The sequence below is a fragment of the Hibiscus syriacus genome, unplaced genomic scaffold, assembly GCF_006381635.1.
Source record: "Hibiscus syriacus cultivar Baekdansim isolate YM2019G1 unplaced genomic scaffold, ASM638163v2 tig00004046_pilon, whole genome shotgun sequence".
In the NCBI taxonomy this organism is placed as follows: domain Eukaryota; kingdom Viridiplantae; phylum Streptophyta; class Magnoliopsida; order Malvales; family Malvaceae; genus Hibiscus; species Hibiscus syriacus.
In genome coordinates this window covers 523584-547290 of record NW_024061997.1, presented here as the reverse complement: position 1 = coordinate 547290, position 23707 = coordinate 523584, and the positions used below count along the sequence as shown (strand labels likewise).

Here is a 23707-nt window from a genome sequence, read left to right as displayed (position 1 = left end):
ATCGATGATCTTAAAGATTCTTTTAATAAAGTTAATCCAAAACGTTTTGAAAATTGAGAAAGTTCAAAAATCAACTTTGTTAGAAAAAGTTTTAAAAGCTACAATCATAGAGGTTCCCAAAAAACCTCAAATGGTAAAATCATTAGAAGTATATGGGTTCCTAAAGGACTCATTATGAGTAAAGATAAGGATATCCTACACAAATGGATACCTAAAGGGACTAGGATTTTGGAAACTAATGAATATAGACCCAAAAGAATTTAGGTACCAAAAATCAAAATTTAATCTATGTTTGTAGGAAAAGGAGCATTGCTACAAGGCACGGGAAACAAATTCAAACTCATGGTACCTTGATAGTGGATGCTCAAGATACATGACCGGAGACAAGAGCCGGTTCATAGAGCTTAACGCCAAAAATGGAGGAGATGTGACTTTTGGTGATAATTCAAAATGTCACATTGAAGGTATAGGTACTATAGGTAATACCTATTCCATACAAATTAAAAATGTATTATATGTGAATGGATTAAAGCATAATCTATTGAGTATTAATCAATTATGCGATAAGGGATTCAATGTCATGTTTGAGACTAGTGGTTGTAAAGTTGTTGACATTGCATCTAATCGGATTATGCTTGCTGGTCATAGAATAGGAAACATATACAAGGTGTATTTAGATTCTATAGATATGACTAATTTATGCCTAGTTGCTAAGGATGAGAATGATAGTTGGTTATGACATAGGAGACTAGGACATGCTAGTATGAGTGTTTTACAACGACTAATTCAAGGAGATTTAGTTCGAGGGTTGCCTAAACTAAAATTTGATAATAATAAAATATGTGATGCTTGTGCTAAAGAAAAACAAAAGCGAGTTTCTTTTAAGTCTATTAATGATATATCCACCGATAGAGTATTACAATTGATCCATTTAGACCTTTTTGGGCTATCTAGGACAACTAGCTTGGGTGGAAAACAATATGCATTTGTCATATACTTGGGTTCTATTCTTAAGTACTAAAGATAAAGCATTAGAAAAATTCATTACATTTTCAAAAGTAATCCAAAATGAAAAAGTTTACTCATAACTAGTGTTAGAAGTGATCATGGAACTGAATTTGAAAATCTTGGATTTATTGAGTTTTTTAATTCTAATGGTATTAGCCATAATTTTCAGCACCTAGAACTCCTCAACAAAATGGAGTTGTTGAAAGGAAAAATTGAACTTTAGAATAATTGGCTAGAACCATGCTTTGTGAAAACAATTTGCCAAAATATTTTTGGGCGGAAGCCACAAATACTGCTTGTTATGTTATTAATCGAGTAATGATTAGGCTTATTTTGAAGAAAATTCCATATGAACTTTTCAAAAATAAAAAGCCTAACATTAGCTATTTTCATCATTTTGGATGTAAATGTTTTGTTTTAAACAACAGTAAAGAAAAACTTGGCAAATTTGATGCTAAAAGTGATGAAGGAATTTTTCTAGGTTATTCCTTAAATTCTAAAGCTTATCGAGTATTTAATAAAAGAACATTAGTTGTAAAAGAGTCTATACATGTTGTTTTTTATGATAATCCCCTTTCGAGGAAGGATTCTTGTGTGAATGATGATGTAGGTATTATAAACACAAATGATGTTAGACATGACGTTGGAGAACCATCATCAAAGGAAGAAGTGAAAGATGAGGAAACTCATGATGTTCTCGAGAATCCAACCATTGAAGAAAGAGAAGTATCTTACCCAAGAGAATACAACTATGTCAATGATGGTGAGATTATAGGTGATCCATACAAAGGGGTAACAACTCGATCTTCTCTTAGAAATATATATAATTATGTTGCATTTATCTCATGCATAGAACCTAAGAATATTAAAGAAGCATTAAATGATGAACATTGAATTATGGCTATGCAAGAAAAGTTAAATCAATTTCAGAGAAGTAGAGTATGAACATTAGTTGAAAGGCCTAGTAATAAATCTACTGTAGGTACTAGATGGGTATTCAGAAATAAGCTTGATGAGAGTGGTAATATAGTGAGAAACAAGGCTAGACTTGTTTCTCAAGGGTATACTCAAGAAGAAGGTATAGATTTTTATGAAACATACACTCCCGTAGCTAGAATGGAAGCAATTAGGATGTTATTAGCATTTACATGTTTCAATGAATTTAAATTATATCAAATGGATGTTAAAAGTGTATTTTTAAATGGTTTTATAAAAGAAGAAGTGTATGTGGAACGACCTCTAGGTTTTGAAGATTCAAAATTTCCAGATCATATTTTCAAATTGACAAAAGCTTTATATGGTTTAAAACAAGCTCCTAGAGCTTGGTATGAAAGATTGTCAAATTTTTTAATCGAAAAGGGTTTTTCAAAAGGGAAGGTTGACACTACATTGTTTTTAAAGAGAAAAGGTAAAGATTTATTAGTAGTTCAAATTTATGTTGATGATATAATATTTGGTTCTACTAATGATGTTCTTTGCCAAGAATTTTCTAAGCTAATGCAGAGTGAATTCGAGATGAGCATGATGGGGGAGCTCTCATATTTCTTGGTACTCCAAATCAAGCAAAGAAAAGATGGAATCTTCATCAATCAAGCTAAGTACGTCAAGGATATGCTCAAGAAGTTTGGACTGGAAAATAGGAAACCTCATGCCACTCCAATGAGTTCTTCTACAAAACTTGACAAAGATGAAAGAGGTAAATGTGTGGATGTTAAATTGTATAGGTCAATGATTGGCTCCTTACTTTATCTAACCACAAGTAGACCGGACATTATGTTTAGTGTTTGCTTATGTGCTAGATTTCAATCATGCCCTAAGGAATCACATTTACTAGCTGTTAAGAGAATCTTTAGATACCTTAAGGACACTCCTAGTTTAGGACTTTAGTATCCTAGAGACTCTAGCTTTAGCTTGCATGCCTTCTCTGATACGGATTATGGAGGATGCAAAATAGATAGGAAAAGCACCTCCGGTATTTGCCAATTCCTAGGAAATATGCTGATTTTATGGTTTTTAAAGAAACAAAATTGTGTTGTTTTATCTACCACTGAAGCAGAATACATTTCAGTGGGTAGTTGTTGTGCACAAGTTTTATGGATGAAACAATAACTTTTAGATTATGGAATTGAAGTAGGTATCATACCTATCAAGTGTGAAAATACTAGTGCTATTTGTCTCACTAAAAATCCCATCCAACACTCTAGAACTAAGCACATTGAAATTAGACATCATTTCATTAGAGATCATGTCACAAAAGAAGATATAGTTCTAGAATATATTGGCACTTTGCACCAATTAGCGGATATTTTTACAAAAACTTTAGATAAAGAGAAATTTTGGACACTTAGGAGAGAATTAGGTTTAACTGACCTATTTTCACTTAGTGTTTGAAATAATTTTAGCAATTTTAATTAGAAATGAAAATGTTTATAAAAATAATATTTTTGATTGCATTCTTTGCTAATAGTTAGGGGGAGTTTATGATTCTTAGTGAAAATTGATTATATGTTCAAATAGAATTTAAGGATAGATTTGATTGATTGAACATAGTTATTTTTCGTAATATGAGTTGCCAATACCACTAGGAAAGATTAATTTGGATTTTCAAATGATTAAACACATATTTTTAACTTTTCTAAGCGCTAGGTATCGATACCCCCTTTGCATAGGTATCGATACCCTCTTTGAATGGGTATCGATACCCCCACATGAGGATATCGATACCCTACACGGGTTCTGGTTATTAAACGCCCAAGAACCTTATTTTGCTAAAACCCTCTCCTTATCTCTCTCTCGCCGTTTCACTCTTCTCTCACCCCTAATCTCTACATTGCTTAAAATCAACATTTTCAAGTCAAATTTCACTCAGTTTTCAACTCCTAAACCTGCTATCATCATTAATTTCGAGCAAACATCATCAAAATCCACTCAATATTCATCTTTCAAGGTAATTTTTCTGAAAACTCTATTTTATTGATTTTTGAACTTATGACTAGTTTTGATTAGTTCTAGGATGAAATAGTGATCGGGCTTTGATTATATGATGTTTATAAACTAGATTCTATAACTAATTTCATCAAAAACACAAGATTTGATCAAATTCTTTTAATGTCTGAAATTTAAAAAAAATTGATTTTCAAATTGTTGTGTTTTGATTTAATTATGTTATCCTTGAAAACTATATATTGATTTTCAAACGTTATTTTCGAACATAGTTTTCAAAATTGCCCATTAGGATTATTTTAGAGAACCTTGAAATGTTAAGGACTCATTTGAGTTTTGGGAATTGATTCTATTGCATACATATGTTTTAAATTTGTAGGTTACCCTTCCGATTTTTTATATAATGTCTCAAAAACGCCCTAGGACATCTTTTAGTCGTTCAAACCAACCTCCTAACCCACCTCCAAATCCTCCTCTTATCCAACAAATTCCTAATCCTGATGATCTTGTTATGACTATTCGTGATTCATGCTTTAACGAACTTGGCCGTAGACAAAATCTATTCTTTAGGTATTCTCAGTATTTTGAGTCATACAAAATTCGGGAAGAACGTATTCCTTCACTTTGAGCTATGCAAGAAATAAACTTTAGATATCTTCCTACTCTAGAAGCTTAGAAGTTTGATAAACTTTTTCAACTCGAACCAATTGTTTACCAACAACTTGTTCGAATTTTCTATTTAAATATCGTTTGTATTCAAAATCGAGCTAGAACTAAAACAATAGGAATACGATCCTATCTTCTAGGATGATTCATCCATATTGACTCTTAGTATATAGAAAATGCATTTGGTTTAGAAAATGACAACTTATATAATGAAAAAGAAACAATAGGATTTCCTTACAAGGTCAAGTCTAGTGCGAGTGTATTAGATCACCAAGATTGTTTTCTTCATCTGATGATCTCTTAGTGGTTTAGACCATCTGGAGGCAAATACTCCACTTTTAGAGCCTTAGACCTTTGGTGGATACATTGTATCCAAAATAATAGGAAAATTAACCTACCTCAAATTATATTTGCCGAACTCGTTGAAACCATAAATCTTGTCCCTAATAAAAAGCTTTGAGAAACTCTTGTTTACGGTTATCTTCTGAGTAACTTGTTTATCAAAGCCGAGCTTAGAGTACAACTTGATATAGCCTTCCCTCTCAAAAACCAAATAAACTTGACTTCTTTAAAGAAATCGGGATGGAAAAAGGATACGGAAACGGGTCAATGGATTCGAACAATTAAGAAAACTCCGGGAGCTAGTTCTTCACGAGCTCCACCTCTTCCGGCACCGGCAGATGATGATGATCCTGAATTTCAACAACTCATGCAAGATATTGACGTTGAAGTTCCTAACGATGAGCTGACACAGCAAGAGGATCAAATGCCTCCATATTTTCGATCATTTGTGGAGAATTTTGATCTAAGGTTTGCATCCATCGAGTCCCATATTACAGCTATGGGGGCTCAACAATTGGAAGTTTTAAGGGAGATGCGCACGAACAACGAAACAACAAACGATCGAATTAATGCATTCACATATGAGATGGCTGTTATGTGAGCTCATTTTCCTCCTCTCGATCCTCCTACGGATGCTTGAACCATGCCTTGCTTTAGTTTTCTTGGATAGGACTTAGAACTTATTGTTTTAACATTTTGGATGTATGTGAATGTTTAAATTTGTGGATGTTTGAATTTGTTTTGGATGTTTGAACTTAAATGCTTATTTATATATATGTTTGATTTATGTTTTGCATCATTTACATTATTTACATATTAGTAAATATGTCCAATTTACCATTTCACATTATTTTTGAATATTGAATTATGGAACTAATGGCTAACATTTCTCTTGATTGTGATCTTAACAGCTTAAGCTATATCTAATTATAATCAATTCACAAAAAAAAACTTTTTTTTAACTTTTTAGAGTCTTCTTTTTTATTTAACAAAAACAGGGAGAAATGAAGTGTTATAGTAAGTGGGAGTAATAATTTTCTCAAAATTGTTTTCTAAAATGATTTTCAATAAGAAAATCTTAAAATTACTAAAATGTTTTGTTATATCAAAAAGGGGGAGATTGTTGAAAACATTTTTATGTTTCGATATAACAAATTAAATGTTATTTTATTTTAAGATTTTCTAATCATTTTCAAATATATATTCGATTAAATTATTCGAATATCAAAAATATTACTCCAAGTTTTTCAAATGACAATTTTAATCCTTACTTAAGTGTAAAGATGTGTTTTAGTCTTAAAATATTTTTGAAACAAATTTTACAAAGTATTTTGAGCCTTAATCGAGCCAAAAATCTTTTCTTAATAAATCTCAAACGGAAAAAGGCAGATTGCCCATAGGGTACCGATACCCCTATATAAGATTTGGCTCTGAGAAATAACAGAATGCTCGGAGGGTACCGATACCCCCCAGAAGGTACCTATACCCCCAGTCTTATAGCGGTCGAAATATTTGAATTTTACACTGCATGTACAGATACCCTATGATGGGGTGTCGATACCCCCCACGCTCCCAACTGTTTTATTTAATTATTTTCACACAATAACGGCTCTATTGACTCCACTAATGATCTCCAACGTTCAGAATTGATCCAAGGAATATTTAAACAAGCTTAGAAGCCATTGATCAACAAAAATTAAGAAGAATTGAGAGAGAATCAAAGAGAAAGCATCAAACCTTAAGTTTGAGCAGTTTCAAGCTTATTTCATTCAATATTCATTTTTGCTTTCAAGAACACTTATTGTACTCAATTGTATTATTCTTGAGTGTTATTTCTTTGTTCTAGAATTGTGCAAACATCTTACCTTGTGAGGTTTTTCTGTAAGTTCGCGGAATTTGTATTGTTCTCTTTGGCAGAGAGTGTTCTCAAGAATTTGGGGTATAATTCTTGAGCGATTTGTAAGGTTACTCTTTGTCCTCAAAAGGAAGACAAATTAGTGAATTTGTAGAAAATCCTTAGTATGGATAACTAAGGTAGTGGACTTAGACTTTGGTTGAGAAAGTCGAACCACTCTAAATCTCTGTGCAAATATTTTCAATTTTCTACAAAAGCTTCCACTGAAATTTTTATTGCCAATTCACCCCCCTTTTGGCCAATTCCGTCAATCGATTAACTCAACAGTACGTGTTGTTATTTGGATGATTGAATATATCAAAATCAAGCTCCAGAGTCAAGCAAAACTAAAGATAAAGGCAAAGTATCGGAGTGATCACCTTTGCATTTTGGATATTATAGCGATACAATCCAGGTGAGTGCATTTAATTATGTACGTATATGTTATGATAGTCATAGTTGTAAAGAACAAATTAGTGAATTTGTTGGAAAATCCTTAGTGTGGATAGCTAAGGTAGTGGACGTAGACTTTGATTGAGAAAGTCGAACCACTCTAAATCGCTGTGCAATTACTTTCAATTTTTCTGCAAAAGCTTCCACCAAATTTTTAATTGCCAATTCACCCCCTCTTGGCCAATTCCGTCAATCGATTAACTCAACAATTGGTATCAGAGCCTCACTCATTTGAAGGTTTAATCACCTCTTGAGTCGATCCGGGAAGAGTTAAATCGATAAAGATGGCGTCTACTTCCGGTTCATTCTCCATGGAAGAATCCAGACCTATTGACGTGCCTCCACACTTCAATGGAACAAATTATCGTCATTGGAAGAGGTGTATGATGATATTCATCAAAGCATTTGATATGGAAGCTTGGATGATAATCAAGAAAGGATATTCCTCTCCTACTAAGAAGGCAAAGAAGTGGAGTATTCAAGAACGGAAGGAAGCTCAACAAAACTCAAAGGCTATGCACATGTTGTGTTGTGCAATTGATCCTAATGTATATAAAGGAGTTTCTTCTTGTTCAAGTGCCAAAGAAATGTGGGATAAGCTTGAGGAGATCTATAGAGACAATGAAGAAGAAGAACAAATAAAAGTGATGTCTCTATTAGCTCTCACAGAGCCAAAGGTATCTTCTAACTCAAATATATCAAATTCAAAATCTTTTAATGAGTTACAAGATGCTTATGATAAATTATTTTCGGAGTTTGAGACCATGAACTCCAAATACAATAAATTGATTTCTAAATTTATTGCTAAAAATGATCTTCTTTTGAAAGCTAAAATAGACTTGGAAAATCAAAATGAAATGTTGAGAAAGGAGTTAGAGCTTTCAAAAATAAAATCTGAAAACTTTGAAAAAGAAATTTTCAAATTAAACAAACTTCTTCTAGAAATGAAAATGGATTTTGAAAATCAAAATGAAATCTTGAAGAAGGATTTAGAACTCTCAAAAATGAAATTTGAAAGTATTGAAAATGAAATTTGAAAGTATTGAAAAAGAAAATTTCAATTTGAAAGATAAGCTTGAATGTTTAACAAGAGAAAAAGAGATCATTCTAAATAATTCATCTAGTTCAATAATGACAATTTATTCACATTGCCATTATCATGGTCATAAGGAACATACTTGTCCTTTAAAGAAAGGAAAACGATTTAAAATTAGACAAGTATGGGTTCCAAAAGGAACAAGAGGCATTGAAACTAATGTTCAAGGATCCAAAGCAATTTGGATACCAAAATCTACTTAAATGTCACTTGTAGGTGTGTGAGAGCAATTGTGATAAAGATGATGATATTCAAGATGCTCTAAGCCACACATAAAAAGGGAATGGGTAACCTCTAAACTTAATGTTTTTATTATTTGGTTGCTCATTTAGTTTATGCATGCATGAGGCTTTAAAATGTTGAATTATGTTTTATCTCATGTATGTTGAAAAATATTGTATGATGAACATGGTAAATTTTGGTAATGTTTTATAAACTATAGTTCATCATATTAATTTTTGGTCAAAATTGTTTTTAAAAAGTAATTGATATCTCTTTAACAATTGATATCGATTTTTCAAGAACTTTGGTTTTGCAAAATTTTGACCTAAAATTTTTTTTCTTAATGTTTATGCATAGATTTTTTGTTTAAATATTATAAAGTTTTATTGCATAACATTTTCAAAAACTTTATGCATGTTCTCTTAATCTCTATAATCAACATTGCATAATGTTTTATATGTGAATGGGTTAAAAGCATAATCTTTTGAAAAATAAATTTGATAAAAGATACAATGTTTTATTTTAAATGATTGCAAAATTGATTAACATTGCATCTATTTTCGATTATGCTTGTTGTTCATAAAATAGGGATATATATATATACATGGTGCATTTAGATTCTTTTGATATGACTAATTTATGCCTGGTTGCTAAGGATGAACATGATAGTTGGTTATGGCATAGAAGACTAGGACATGCTAGTATGAGTGTTTTGCAACGGTTAATTCAAGGAGACCTAGTAAGAGGGTTGCCTAAGCTTAAATTTGATAATGATAAAATCTGTGATGCTTGTGCTAAAGGAAAACAAAAGCGAGTTTCTTTTAAATCCATTAATGATGTATCAACTAGTAGAGTTTTACAATTGATCCATTTAGATCTTTTTGGGCCAACTAGAACTACTAGCTTGGGTGGAAAACAATATGCATTTGTCTTGGTAGATGACTATTCTAGATATACTTGGGTTCTATTTTTAAATACTAAAGATGAAGCATTAGAACAATTAATCACGTTTTCAAAAGTAATCCAAAATGAAAAAGGTTACTCTATAACTAGTGTTAGGAGTGATCATGGAACTGAATTTGAAAATATTGGATTTACTGAATTTTGTAACTCTAACGGTATTAGCCATAATTTTTCAGCACCTAGAATCCCTCAACAAAATGGAGTTGTTGAGAGGAAAAATCGAACTTTAGAAGAAATGGCTAAAACCATGCTTTGTGAAAATAATTTGCCAAAATATTTTTGGGCGGAAGCCACAAATACCGCTTGTTATGTTGTAAATCGAGTAATGATTAGGAAAATTTTAAAGAAAACTCCATATGAAATTTTCAAAAATAAAAAGCCTAACATTAGTTATTTTCATCCTTTTGGATGTAAATGTTTTGTTTTAAACAACGGTAAAGAAAACCTTGGCAAATTTGATGCTAAAGGTGATGAAGAAATTTTTCTGGGTTATTCCTTAAATTCTAAAGACTATCGTGTATTTAATAAAAGAACTTTAGTTGTAGAAGAGTCTATAGATGTTGTTTTCGATGATAATCCCCTTTCGAGGAAGGATTCTTGTGTGAATAATGATGTAGGTGTTATAAATACAAATGACGTTAGACATGACGTTGGAGAACCATCATCAAAGGAAGAAACGAAAAATGAGGAAACTCATGATCCTCTTGAGAATCCAACCATTGAAGAAAGGGAAGTATCTTATCCAAGAGAGTACAACTATGTCAAGGATGGTGAAATTATAGGTGATCCATCAAAAGGGGTAACAACTTGATCTTCTCTTAGAAATATTTGTAATTATGTTGCATTTATCTCATGCATAGAGCCTAAGAATATTAAAGAAGCATTAAATGATGAACATTGGATTATGGCTATGCAAGAAGAGTTAAATCAATTTGAGAGAAGTAAAGTATGGACATTAGTTGAAAGGTCTAGTAATAAATCTACTGTAGGTACTAGATGGGTATTTAGGAATAATCTTGATGAGAGTGGTAATATAGTGAGAAACAAGGCTAGACTTGTTGCTCAAGGGTATACTCAAGAAGAGGGCATAGACTATGATGAAACATACGCTCCCGTAGCTAGGATGGAAGCAATTAGAATGTTATTAGCATTTGCATGTTTTAATTAATTTAAATTATATCAAATGGATGTTAAAAGTGCATTTTTAAATGGTTTTATAAAAGAAGAAGTGTATGTGGAACAACCTCCAGGTTTTGAAGATTCAAATTTTCCGGATTATGTTTTAAAATTGACAAAAGCTCTTTATGGTTTAAAGCAAGCTCCTAGAGCTTGGTATGAAAGATTGTCAAATTTTTTAATTGAAAAAGGTTTTTCAAAAGGGAAGGTTGACACTACATTGTTTTTGAAGCATAAAGGTAAAGATTTATTAGTAGTTCAAATTTATGTTGATGATATAATATTTGGTTCTACTAATGATGTTCTTTGCCAAGAATTTTCTAAGCTAATGCAAAGTGAGTTTGAGATGAGCATGATGAGGGAGCTCTCATTTTTCTTGGGACTCCAAATCAAGCAAAGAAAAGATGGCATCTTCATCAATCAATCTAAGTACGTCAAAGATATGCTCAAGAAGTTTGGACTGAAAAATGGGAAACCTCATGACACTCTAATGAGCTCTTCAACAAAGTTTGACTTAGATGAAGGAGGTAAATGTGTAGATGTTAAATTATATAGGTCAATGATTGGATCTCTACTTTATCTAACTGCAAGTAGACTGGATATTATGTTTAGTGTTTGCTTATGTGCTAGATTTCAATCATGTCCTAAGGAATCACATTTACTAGCTGTTAAGAGAAACTTTAGATACCTTAAAGACACTCCTAGTTTAGGACTTTGGTATCCTAGAGACTCTAGCTTTAGCTTGCATGTTTTTTCTGATGCGGATTATGGAGGATACAAATTAGATAGGAAAAGCACCTCCGGTACTTGCCAATTTCTTGGAAATATGCTAATTTCTTGGTTTTCAAAGAAAAAAAATTGTGTTGCATTATCTATCACTGAAGCCGAATACATTTCAGCTGGTAGTTACTGTGAACAAGTTTTATGGATGAAACAACAACTTTTTGATTATGGAATTGAAGTAGGTACCATTCCTATCAAGTGTGACAATACTAGTGCTATTTGTCTCACTAAAAATCCCATCCAACACTCTAGAACTAAGCACATTGAAATAAGACATCACTTCATTAGAGACCATGTCATTAAGGAAGATGTAGTTCTAGAATTTGTTGATACTTTGCACCAATTAGTGGATATCTTTACAAAACCTTTAGACAAGGAATGATTTTGGACACTTAGGAGAGAATTAGGTTTGACCAATCTATCTTCACTGAGTGTTTAAAATAATTTTAGCACTTTTAATAATAAATGAAAAATGCTTATAATAGTAATTTTTTGCATTCATTGCTATTAGTTAGGGGGAGTTTATGATTCTTGACGAAAAAATTAATTTTATGTTCAAATATCGTTTAAAGATTAATTGAATTGTTTGAACATGATTAATTTTCAATATATGAGTTTTCAATACCACTAGAGGAAATTAATTTAGCATTTTGGATGTTTAAAATCAGATTTTAGCATTTTTGGTGCAGAGGGAATTGATCCCCCTTTGAAGGGGAACCGATTCCCCCCACAGGGGAATCGATACCCCCTAGGGTTCTGGTTTTAACACGGGTAGAACCCAATATTTGCTCAAACCTCTCTTATTTTCTTCCTTGCATCGTTTCTCACCCTCTAAGCATTCAAATCTCCATTTTTGCCTCAAATCAACGTTTTTAATCGGAATTCACTTCAAATATCATCCTCTAAACCTGTTGGAATCATCAAAAACGTGCAAACTTCATCTAATCTCACTCAAATTCGAAATCATTCAAGGTATTTTTCCAAAACTTCTTTTTATCAATTTATGAACATAGAACTAGTTTTAATTAGTTCTAGGTTGAATTTTTGATCGGGTATTGATTATTTAGTAATTAGAAACTAGATATTACAACTAATTTCATAAAAAACACAAGATTTTTCTAAATTTTCTAAATTTTCGAAATAAAAAAATTATTAATTTTCAAATTATTGTGTTTTGATTAAATTATGTTGTTATTATGAAAACTATACATATATTGTTTCTCAAAACCATATTTTTCAAAAGTTTTTCAAAAACTTTGCCCATTAGGATTGATTTAGAGAACCTTGAAATATTGAGGACTCAATTGAGTTTTGGGATTGATTGAATTGCATACATGTGTTTTTTAAATTGCAGGTTATCAATTCTATTCCGATTTCCTAAACCATGTCCAATCCTAAACGTGCTAGGTCTTCATCTAGTCGTTCACACCGTCAACCAAATCCACCTCCAAATTCTCCACCTATTCCAATTTCTAATCCTAATCCTATTGATCCTAATTTGACTATCCAAAATTCGTGTTTCAATCATCCTGGTCCTAGAAATCATCGTTTTTGGTATTATCAATATTTCGACTCTTACAAAATCCGGGAAGAACGTATTCCTTCTCGTCAAGCTATGTTAGCTATCAATTTTAAATATCTTCCTCTTTTACAAGAGTGGAAATTTGATAAACTTTTTGACCTTGAACCTATCGTTTACCATCAACTTTTTCGTATTTTCTATTATAATGCCGTTTGTGTTAAAAACCAAACTGAAACCAAGACCATAGGAATTCGTTCCTACCTTCTAGGACAATTCTTATATATTGACTCGACTTACATAGCTAATACATTCGGATTAGATAATGATGGTATTTCAAATGAAAAACAGGTTTTAGGATCTCGTTATAAAAGAAGGGATAGTGCAAGTGTCCTAGACCTTCATGAACGTTTTCTTCATCTAATGATTTCTTGGTGGTTTCGACCATCCGAAGGTCGTTATTCTACTCTTAGAGCCTTAGATCTTTGGTGGTTACATTGTTTTGAAAATAATATTAAAATCAACCTACCTCGGATTATTTTTGCTGAAATTGTTGAAACCGTAAATCTTGTTCCTAACAAAAAAACTCTGTTCATCTCTTGTTTACGGTTGCATTTTGAGTAATTTGTTTTCCAAAGCTGGGCTTAGAGTCGGTCTAGATGTCGTTTTTCCCCTTAAGAAACAAATTAACCTTCTTTCCTTAACGAGAGCGGGATGGATTAAGGATAAGGAAACCAATGAATGGGTTCGATCTTCTGCAAATACTCCGGGAGCTAGTTCTTCACAAGCTCCACCTGAAGCTGACGAAGATCTCGAGCTTGAGCAATTAATGCGAGACATCGATGAAGCCGAAGATGAGCCTGAGCAGCCCGAGGAGCAGCCCGAAAAGCAAGCACAACAAACGCATCCAATGCCTCCATATTTCCAATCCTTTATGGAGACATTCGATTTTCGATACACTACTATGGATTCGCGCTTTACTTCTATAGAGTCTCATTTATCCACAATGGGAGCTCAACAATTAGAAATTCTTCGGGAAATGCGTGCAAATAATGAAGCAACCAACGCACGTATTAATGACCTCACTAACGAAAAGGCCGATATGCGAGCTCGTTTTCCTCCTCCTGATCCGGATATGTGATTCAATGTTTTTGCTTTGAACTCCAAACTTATTGTTTTAACATTTTGAATATTTTGGAATGTTTGAATTTGTGGATTGATTGACTTTGAATTTGTTTGGATTTATGAATGGTTAGAAATTATCTATTTGGTGTGATTAAATTTATTCATTATTGCATCATTTACTTCATGATTATATATACGACCAATTTTGCCATTTCACATTAATTATGAATATTGATTATGAAACTAATGGCTAACGTTTCTCTTGCTTATGATCTTAGCAGCTTATATTATATATAATCAATTAGCTAAATGATTTCAAAACCTTGTTTAAATTCTTTAAAATGTCTTTTTGATTTAACAAAAAGGGGGAGAAGTGTTAAAGTGTTTTTAAATGATAAATGGGAGAAGTGTTAAAGTAAGGGGGAGTAATTTCAAAACTTGATTTCAAAATCTTAAAATTACTAAAATGTTTTGTTATATCAAAAAGGGGGAGATTGTTGAAAACATTTTGATATTTCGATATAACAAATTAAGTTAAATGAATTTTAAGATTTTCCAAATGATTTTCTAAGTATATTCGATAGAATTATTCGAATATCAAAACATTACTCCAAATCTTTCAAAGATAATTTTTAATCCTGACTCAAAGTGTAAAATTAAGTTTTAATCTTAAAACAATTTCAAAATAATTTTACAAAGTATTTCGAACCATTTCAAAGCCAAAAATTTCAGATTGCTCAGAGGGAACCGATTCCCCCCTGAATGGTTTGGCTCAGAGAATTCCAATATGCTCGGAGGGAACCGATTCCCCCCCCCAAGGGGGTACCGATTCCCCCCTTGTATAACAGTCGAAATATTTGAATTTTACACTTAGGGAACCGATTCCCCATAGGGGGTACCGATTCCCCCCACACTCCAAACTGTTTTATTAATTTTTTTCACACTAAAACGGCTATATGATCTTCACTAATCATCCCCAACGTTCAGAAGTGATTCAAGGTGTATTTAAACAAGTTCTGAAGCCTTTGAAAGATAAGAAATCATAGAGAAACAAGAGAGAAAGCATCAAACACCAAGTGTGTGCAAATCAAGCCAATTTTCCTTTCAATATTCATTTTGCTTTCAAAGAACACCATTTGTGCTCATTTGTAATTATTTGTGAGTGTTCTTTTCTTGTTCTAGAATTGTGCAAACATCTTACCTTGTGAGGTTTTCCTTATAAGTTTGCAAATTTGTAATCTTCTCTTTGGGAAAGAGTGTTCTCAAGAATTAGGGTATATTCTTGAGGGTGTTGTAAGGTTATCTCTTTGGCCTCAAAAGAAAGAACAAATTAGTGAATTTGTTGGAAAATCCTTAGTGTGGATAGCTAAGGTAGTGGACGTAGACTTTGATTGAGAAAGTCGAACCACTCTAAATCGCTGTGCAATTACTTTCAATTTTTCTGCAAAAGCTTCCACCAAATTTTTAATTGCCAATTCACCCCCCTCTTGGCCAATTCCGTCAATCGATTAACTCAACAAAGTGCCTTTGAGGCCTAGCTGTGCATTTGACAGAAAGGTGTCAATTATGCCAGTTAGATGAACAGTTAAAGACCGTTGAGTAAAAGATAAATGGCCTAGCTGTGCATTTGGCAGAAAGGTGTCAATTATGCCAGTTATATGAATGATTAAAGATCGTTGAGTAAAAGATAAATGGACTAGCTGTGCATTTGGCAGACAAGTGTCAATCATGCAACTTAGATGAAAGATTAAATGCCTTTGGGTAAAAGACTAAAGGAATTATAATGCATTTGGATAGAAATTGTGCATAAGTGGTATGAAATGATGTCATATAGAAATAAAATGTACAGCAAGTCATAATTGGTATAAATGGATGTCATAAAGGAGAAACGTAAACAATACATAATGGGTATGAAAGGATGCCCAAATGAAAATACAAAATGGTGGGTTAACAGTAGTTAAGATACCGCCCATAATATTTATAAAAGATACATGATCAATTGGCACTTTGGTGCAATATATGTATAGTACGTTCTAATTTGACTTACACTATGAAAATAAAGAATAATTAGGGAAAATATATAGAATGATAGATAGGCTGAGCTTAATAAGAATAATTTAATTGAGTTATTGAAAGAATTATGGTGTAACTGATAAGGGCTTATATGGACCTTATAGATTTTTCAATTTAATCGTCATTCAATATTCATAAGATATTCATGTATAAAGTTTGATATCTTTGTAGTATTATGTCTTACTAAGTAAATACTTAACGTGTATTGATTTCACGTGTAGGTAAAGGCAAAGATTAATTGCGTAAGGAGTGTAGCAGTAGCAGCAGCGATCATCAATTAAGGTTGACCTATCAGTAACGTTATGACAATCTTATTCTTTTTGAAAACTTAGTTGGCATGTAATGGAACTAAATTAAACATTTTGTAATGTAATTAAATTATTAGTTTTAGTATTTTATTTATATGAATATCATGCTTTGAAGTTGTTAAAAATTGAAACAAAAATTTATGGTTTTTCAAATGCCAAAATAATTTTAAAGTGATGTGATATTCGTATCTCGTGTACGGAAGGGTATACAGGAGATGGGTGTTACACTATATGCCCAAGTAGGTCATTGAGGGATATTGGCATAGTTGGCATGCCATAGAGTCCAACAGCAGGCTGCATATTTGATTTAACACTATAGTGTGTATAAAGGACACTAAGTGCATATGGTGGGCACGACCTTATGTGTATTATGGTGGGCACAACCTTATGTGTACTAGCACTTCAGTGCATATTTGACTCGTGTACCCAGGGTTCTCATAGGCTTATATTTGAGCTATGGTTTATTGGTTAATAAATTATAAATGGATGATTAAGCTTATGAGCTTATGGAATAAATGACAAATATATTGGTAAGAAATTATATACATTGTTTATTTCATGTTAATATGTATAACATGAAGGTAATATAGATAAAGTGATCATGATGAATTGAGTATTGTTATTTCTTTATATATACATTGTATTGCACTGATTATTATTATTGCCTCACTAAGCATATATTTAGTGTGTGATGATTTTCACACGTAGGTAAAAAATAGAAAATTGAAATGAGGAGTAGCAAGCATCACACTCATCAAGAGGTATATCTACAATATCAGTAATTACATCAATATGATGTAGTTTAAATTTCTAGTTGACATGTATATAATAATAATAGTTGGTTTACACTAGTTTAGATAAAATTGATAATAAATTATAAGATAGTCGTGTTGGTAATGATGGATAATAGTTAAAATAAACAATGGATAGTTTATATTAATGTTTGTAACTGTTAAATGAATTGCAAGTTTAATAATTCGGTAAACAATAGAATAAAATAGATCTACCGATTTAAGTTGAATATAGCCAATTTTTAAGCAACTATTAGTTATGTACTGCTAAGTTGCTATCTGAAATTGGTTTTAGTTTGGTTAATTAAAAACTAGAAATTGATATTACTTGATAAATCGATAAATGATTTAAATTGAAATGTTATAAAATTAGTTTGTGATATTCTGGCTCATATTTGGAAATTAAATACGGGTAAGGGTATTACACAATTACTCTTGCAATTGCTGGTTCTCGAACTTATAATCTCTAGAAACAATAATAATTCCTATAAAAGTAAATTGATTCGTGCATATTTTTTTTTGTTAGATGTGAGGGCATAGAATGTCATCAATTCGAAACTAATAAAAACATAGAACAAAAAACCAAATTATGCGAAATTAAAATAAAAAGATATATCTCAAATTTTTATCAAATATTAGAAGCATATACTCAATGGCTACCATGGATACTCCTTTCCTTTATAGAATATAGAATATCCCATTATGCGTTTTCCATAGACCCCTTACATTCCTTCACCAAATCTTGTGTTCCATATTAATCAATCCAAAACATCGTTTATTTTTTTTAACACCTTTAGCTGTTAACCGACGCAGTGCTACATCATGTCCTCTTCTCTATCTGTAAATCTTTCTCTCTCTACTCATCCTTTATTTGCATACTCTTCAAATTCAAGCAATTCTTCTTCTTGTAATCTATACCTTACCGATTCTGTTAAAGTTTACCCTTTTTCAACAAAACCCATTAGCCTGAATTGTAGAAAAAGATGTTTTTCTGAGTTTCCAAGGTTGAAGAGTGAGAGGAAAAGAAGGGTCGGTGTTGTTAGAGCAAGTGAAACGACTGTTACAGAGATGAGTGAAGAAGATGGGGAACAAGAGGAAAGTCCTCCTTCGATTGATTCCGAGAACAATTCAAAGCCTCGTCGTATTGCTCTCTTTGTTGAGCCTTCTCCTTTTTCGTGAGTTACTCTCCTTTGCATTTTACGTTTCATTCTTATGTTTGATTCATCTTCGTATGGTACTTTGAATGTTAGTTGATGTGATTAATAATTGAGAGTTACATTTCATGGTTGTTATCTCTGTGCCATTCGCCTTTGTGATATGCCTTCTGTCAATATTGTGAAAGTTTGGGTCTTTGCTTATTGTTTAAGGGTCAATGTGTTACAACTATTATGTTTTAATGTAAAAACTTGGCACTGAAAATTAATGCATTTGTTTCCATTTTGCAGATATATATCAGGGTACAAAAACAGGTTCCAGAACTTTATAAAATATTTACGGGAAATGGGAGATGAGGTATGCTCATTATCTGCATTCAGCGTTGCAGTTATGATCATTAATTTGTTAGCTAATGTGTTTATGGCAGCGCTTTTGAATGATATTCCATGGAAGCTTATTCCAAGTCCCGTTTGCATCTTAAGAAGATTGAGCACTTGAGTTGGGCGTCGTATTGCTTAGGAGATTATTTCCTTTTCTTTTTATTTGATTCAAATCATTTTGTAGTTGACAGAACATAGAGGAATAATGTTCAAGCGACTAACGAGGCTGTACAAATACTGGTTTTTGCATAAGTTCATTCTCAATTAAAAGTTCATAGCCAAATCAGCTGAATTTTTTTACCAAATGTTTACTATAGCAAATACGTTGCAGAAACATTTTCCAGTGATGAACTAACTTCATTAATTTGTTAGCTAATGTGTTTATGGCAGCGCTTTTGAATGATATTCCATGGAAGCTTATTCTAAGTCCCGTTTGCATCTTAAGAAGATTGAGCACTTGAGTTGGGCGTCGTATTGCTTAGGAGATTATTTCCTTTTCTTTTTATTTGATTCAAATCATTTTGTAGTTGACAGAACATAGAAGAATAATGTTCAAGCGACTAACGAGGCTGTACAAATACTGGTTTTTGCATAAGTTCATTCTCAATTAAAAGTTCATAGCCAAATCAGCTGAATTTTTTTACCAAATGTTTACTATAGCAAATACGTTGCAGAAACATTTTCCAGTGATGAACTAACTGTAAGGTTATTGGAACTAACAGGTAATGGTTGTAACAACACACGAAGGGGTACCACAGGAGTTCTATGGAGCAAAGCTGATTGGATCGAGAAGGTTGGTATACTCGATTAAATTCAAGCTAAAGCTTGAACTATGCTTCCACAGAATTTCCATTTTGTTCTTACCTATGCTTTTCTCCGCTTGATGTTATGCTTTCTAAGGCTAAATATCTAGAAATGGAAATATAAGTTTATTTAGAAAAAAAAAACAAAATACTAGTTGCTTAACCTTTGATTACATTGTAAAATGTTTACAAGCCAGAGGTGCAACCCTGCAAAAGTTATTGGTTATGAAGCATTCTTAAGCAGATATGATTTTAAACTCCAGAAAGGGTTGGTAAAATGTTATCATTTATCAATTGCTTTAAGTGTAAGAAATGTATCAGATGAGTATTTACAATTGATTTAGTATCTGTGTCTCTGTCTCTTAGGAATCAAATAGCCTGGTTCGTGAAAGATGTCTATCACCGTTAGTTAATCTCAGTTTACTTCATCCTTAAATTACGATCTTGTTCTGGTCCTATTATATTTTGTTCTGAAGTTACCATCTGCGTCAAACAGTTTGACATAACTGTATGTTTTTACTGTTTCATTAGTTTATTCTTTGGATATTCTTTCTTCTATTGGTTCTTTAATATATTTTTTCTTCTCTTTCTCATTGCAGTTTCCCCTGTCCTTTGTACCAGAAAGTGCCCCTTTCCTTGGCACTCAGTCCAAGAATAATTTCAGAAGTTGCACGGTTTAAGCCTGATATAATACATGCCTCTTCACCTGGGATCATGGTACACTTCTAATTGCTGCTCTATGAGATCTTGATATATTGTTGCGATTTTGTTCAAGTGAAAAGTTAATAGGAGTGGTAGGAGGCATTCCTGATTGCTGTGGACTGCATTGCAGGTTTTTGGTGCTCTCTTTATTGCAAAACTACTATGTGTACCCATAGTGATGTCTTACCACACCCATGTTCCAGTGTGAGTTTGATTCTTCATTGATTCACCTGATAAATCCGTCATCCTATTCTCTTAAAAAATGTAACCAGAAAATCATTTGCTTCTTCTCGAAAGTTGTATGTCGAGGTACAAAAATCTAATGAACTGTTAAATGGAACCCAATCTCAAGTCTTACTTTTCGTTCATTCTACAGGTATATCCCAAGATATACTTTTAGTTGGTTGGTGAAACCTATGTGGTTGATATTAAGTATGTAAGATCTTTTTTCACCCTCCTTTTAAGCTGGTATTCTTGCCAATGTCGGAGTAATAGACATCTATTTTGCTCTCTTTTATCAGAATTTCTTCATAGAGCAGCAGATCTTACACTGGTTCCATCAGTTGCAATTGCAAGGGATCTCCAAGCAGCTAGGGTAACTGCTGGTAAACACAAACATCCTATATCAAACTAGCCTTTTACATTTTAACTTTGTTGTTAGTACAATGTCAAGCCATGTACACGCATTAATTTATTTCCTCTCTCTCCGTTGCTTACCCCCGGTGTGATAAATGCCTTCTTTACTTTATTTGTTCTCTTATTTCCTTCTACGGGTGCTGATCTGCTGATGATATGCAGATAGCTCAAGCCTAAATTAACCTTTTAATTAATCAATACTTTCAGCTAGTAGGATTCGTCTTTGGAACAAGGGTGTGGATTCTGAAAGCTTCCACCCGCAATATCGTTCTCATGAAATGCGTTTAAGATTGAGGTGCTTCACATTTGCTTTATTTTGTTCCTCTCCTAAATTACAATAGAGTACTTAAATGCGGTATATTTTTTGCTTTATACAGCAATGGTGAACCAGAGAGACCACTGGTAATTCATGTTGGTCGTCTTGGAGTTGAGAAGAGTTTGGATTTCCTCAAAAGGTACCATGTAGGAATTGCATGAAAATTTGTTGCTAATATATTCCTTGTTAATTTCTTTAAAAAAATAACATGTCAGCTGAAAATGGAAAGAAAAAAAAAACTAACAGAGTTATGTCAAAATTCCATCGCAACCATATACTCCGCTTGATTTATGAATTTTGCAAAATGTAACATTGGGAATATATGATTTTACAGTGTTATGGATAGACTTCCTGAGGCTAGAATTGCTTTTATTGGGGACGGACCATACAGGTAATCCTTGTGATGTTCATGAACTTAACCTACTCTTGATGAATGAATACCCATATCTTGTATTAGATTGGACCGATCAAATATCGGACTGTCTCAATGAGAATGCCCTTATTGGATCAGCGATTGAATGCTTTAATGTGATCTCACAAATTTCAGGGATACTATTTTTGCCGAGTGGTTAATTTGAGCTCCGCTAAAACAATATTTAATATCATTGCAGGGAAGAGCTAGAGAGATTGTTTTCAGGCATGCCTGCAGTTTTTACTGGAATGTTACAAGGTGAAGAGCTCTCTCAAGCATATGCAAGTGGGGATGTATTTGTGATGCCTTCAGAATCCGAGACACTCGGACTTGTTGTTTTGGAGGCCATGTCTTCAGGAGTCCCTGTGGTGGGTGCTCGTGCCGGTGGGATCCCAGATATAATTCCAGCAGACCAGGAGGGCAAAACCGGCTTTCTCTTTAATCCTGGAGATCTTGATGATTGCTTGAGCAAACTGGAGCCCCTGTTACAAAATCAGGAGCTCAGAGAAACCATAGGCAAAGCTGCACGCAAAGAAATGGAGAAGTACGATTGGAGAGCAGCCACTAAGAAGATACGAAATGAACAGTACAACGCCGCCATTTGGTTTTGGCAGAAGAAGAGAAAACAGTTACTTAGACCTCTACAATGGCTGGCAAAACGACTTTTCCCGTCCCCGGAGATCAACTATAGGTGATTTAGTTGGTTGGTAGAAAGAAAGGAAATTGAAAGTTTATAGGGATTGTCAACTTCTTATAGGCTTTCAAAGAGGCTCTTGTATGGTATTTATGATTGATTCTTTTGCAGCAACGTTTACTTGTTGTATATTATGGACGTCAAATCATTGGGATGCAAGTTTGCTGTAAGAAATACTCGGATAGATCGAGTGTGTGGTCGTATTTTGAAAATTTTAAATCTTTACGTACTTTAGATATTTTCTTTATATTTTTTTATTGATAATCTAATTTAGTACCTTGAAATTTTATAATTCCGCATCTCATTAATTTCTAATTTAAATGCATAGGTTTACTTTTCTAAAGATAAAATCACGCATCTGTTTCTGAAAATAGATATGTTGTATATATATTTAAGCCCCAAATGTGGTAATTGGATCCAAGCTTGAAAATGAGTTTATTGGGCCTCGAGAATTGAAGAGTAATTAGGACTCAATAGCCTTAACAATTGAAGCTTCTTCTGCCATGTTTCATCGCTTCATATCCCTCTAAAATTTGGTCCATTTGCATTGGCCCAAGAAATTGGATATGATATGAAAACATCATTTAATTACAAGGGCAGCAGTGATGTCTCGAGATTTTTCATTGTTTTTGTTAAACTTGGAGGCCTAAATCAATATTGATATCTCGTATTCTGAAGAATTTTCTCAAAACATCAAACCTCATCCCAATATTGATATTTAAAATTATATATCAATAGAATTCATTGAGTAATCTTATTAATTAAAGGGAGTTTGAGCAGTTGAGTTTGTAGGGCATGTGCACGTTTTCAATGACTAAAAAAAATCTTGAACATATATTACCTTATAATCGCTACAAATTATTAAAAAAAACATATATCAATTCTACTCTATCTACAAATTCTAAACTCCAAACCAGAACTATTCTTGATATTCTCTCAAATTCTCTATCACTTGAACATCAATTTCTTTCATGAACCTTGTAATTTAAGCTTAAAAATCATAATCTTCTCGCTTAGCTTGGTGAACTAAACAAGATGTTTTTTTATGTCCAAACAACGTTTATGTTAAAACTAGCAAGATGGGAAAGTTTAGAAAAAGACAATTTAATTTAAGATTAAAAGATGATAGAAATAGGCGCAACCGAAAATGTTATAAAAATGTATAACATTTAGGTTGTACGCAACCTAAAATATTACATTCAACAAGATTTTGAATTGCTGATATAATTATATATTAGTTTTGTTAG

General features: G+C 32.7%; 1 protein-coding gene and 1 long non-coding RNA gene across 3 annotated transcripts; both read left to right on the top strand.

Annotated features, from left to right (window-relative positions):
* The first annotated feature begins 5654 nt into the window (after positions 1-5654).
* On the top strand, positions 5655-22628 carry LOC120188425. The gene is made up of 3 exons (XR_005522414.1): positions 5655-5665; positions 16784-16792; positions 22467-22628. It is a non-coding gene; the product is annotated as an uncharacterized LOC120188425 (long non-coding RNA).
* On the top strand, positions 18027-22628 carry LOC120188412 (sulfoquinovosyl transferase SQD2-like). Of its 2 annotated transcripts, XM_039191864.1 has the most exons (12): positions 18027-18537; positions 18808-18874; positions 19620-19690; positions 20300-20417; positions 20533-20606; positions 20779-20834; positions 20924-21007; positions 21246-21333; positions 21416-21493; positions 21689-21745; positions 21966-22024; positions 22109-22628. In XM_039191864.1, the coding sequence occupies exons 1-12, from the start codon at positions 18185-18187 to the stop codon at positions 22459-22461; spliced, it is 1458 nt and encodes a 485-aa protein (XP_039047795.1). In that variant the 5' UTR covers positions 18027-18184; the 3' UTR covers positions 22462-22628. The 2 variants fall into 2 exon arrangements, with proteins under 2 accessions (XP_039047795.1, XP_039047788.1); XM_039191857.1 differs by having other exon boundaries at positions 18028-18537; positions 21966-22628.
* Positions 22629-23707: the final 1079 nt, after the last annotated feature.

What these genes read in the sequence shown, in the direction of transcription:
- LOC120188412 (XM_039191857.1), top strand. Translation starts at nt 18,185, where the DNA reads ATGTCCTCTTCTCTATCTGTAAATCTTTCTCTCTCTACTCATCCTTTA. An exon ending in GTTGAGCCTTCTCCTTTTTC is followed by an intron (nt 18,538 to 18,807) that starts GTGAGTTACTCT and finishes TCCATTTTGCAG; the next exon opens with ATATATATCAGGGTACAAAA. An exon ending in TACCACACCCATGTTCCAGT is followed by an intron (nt 20,607 to 20,778) that starts GTGAGTTTGATT and finishes TTCATTCTACAG; the next exon opens with GTATATCCCAAGATATACTT.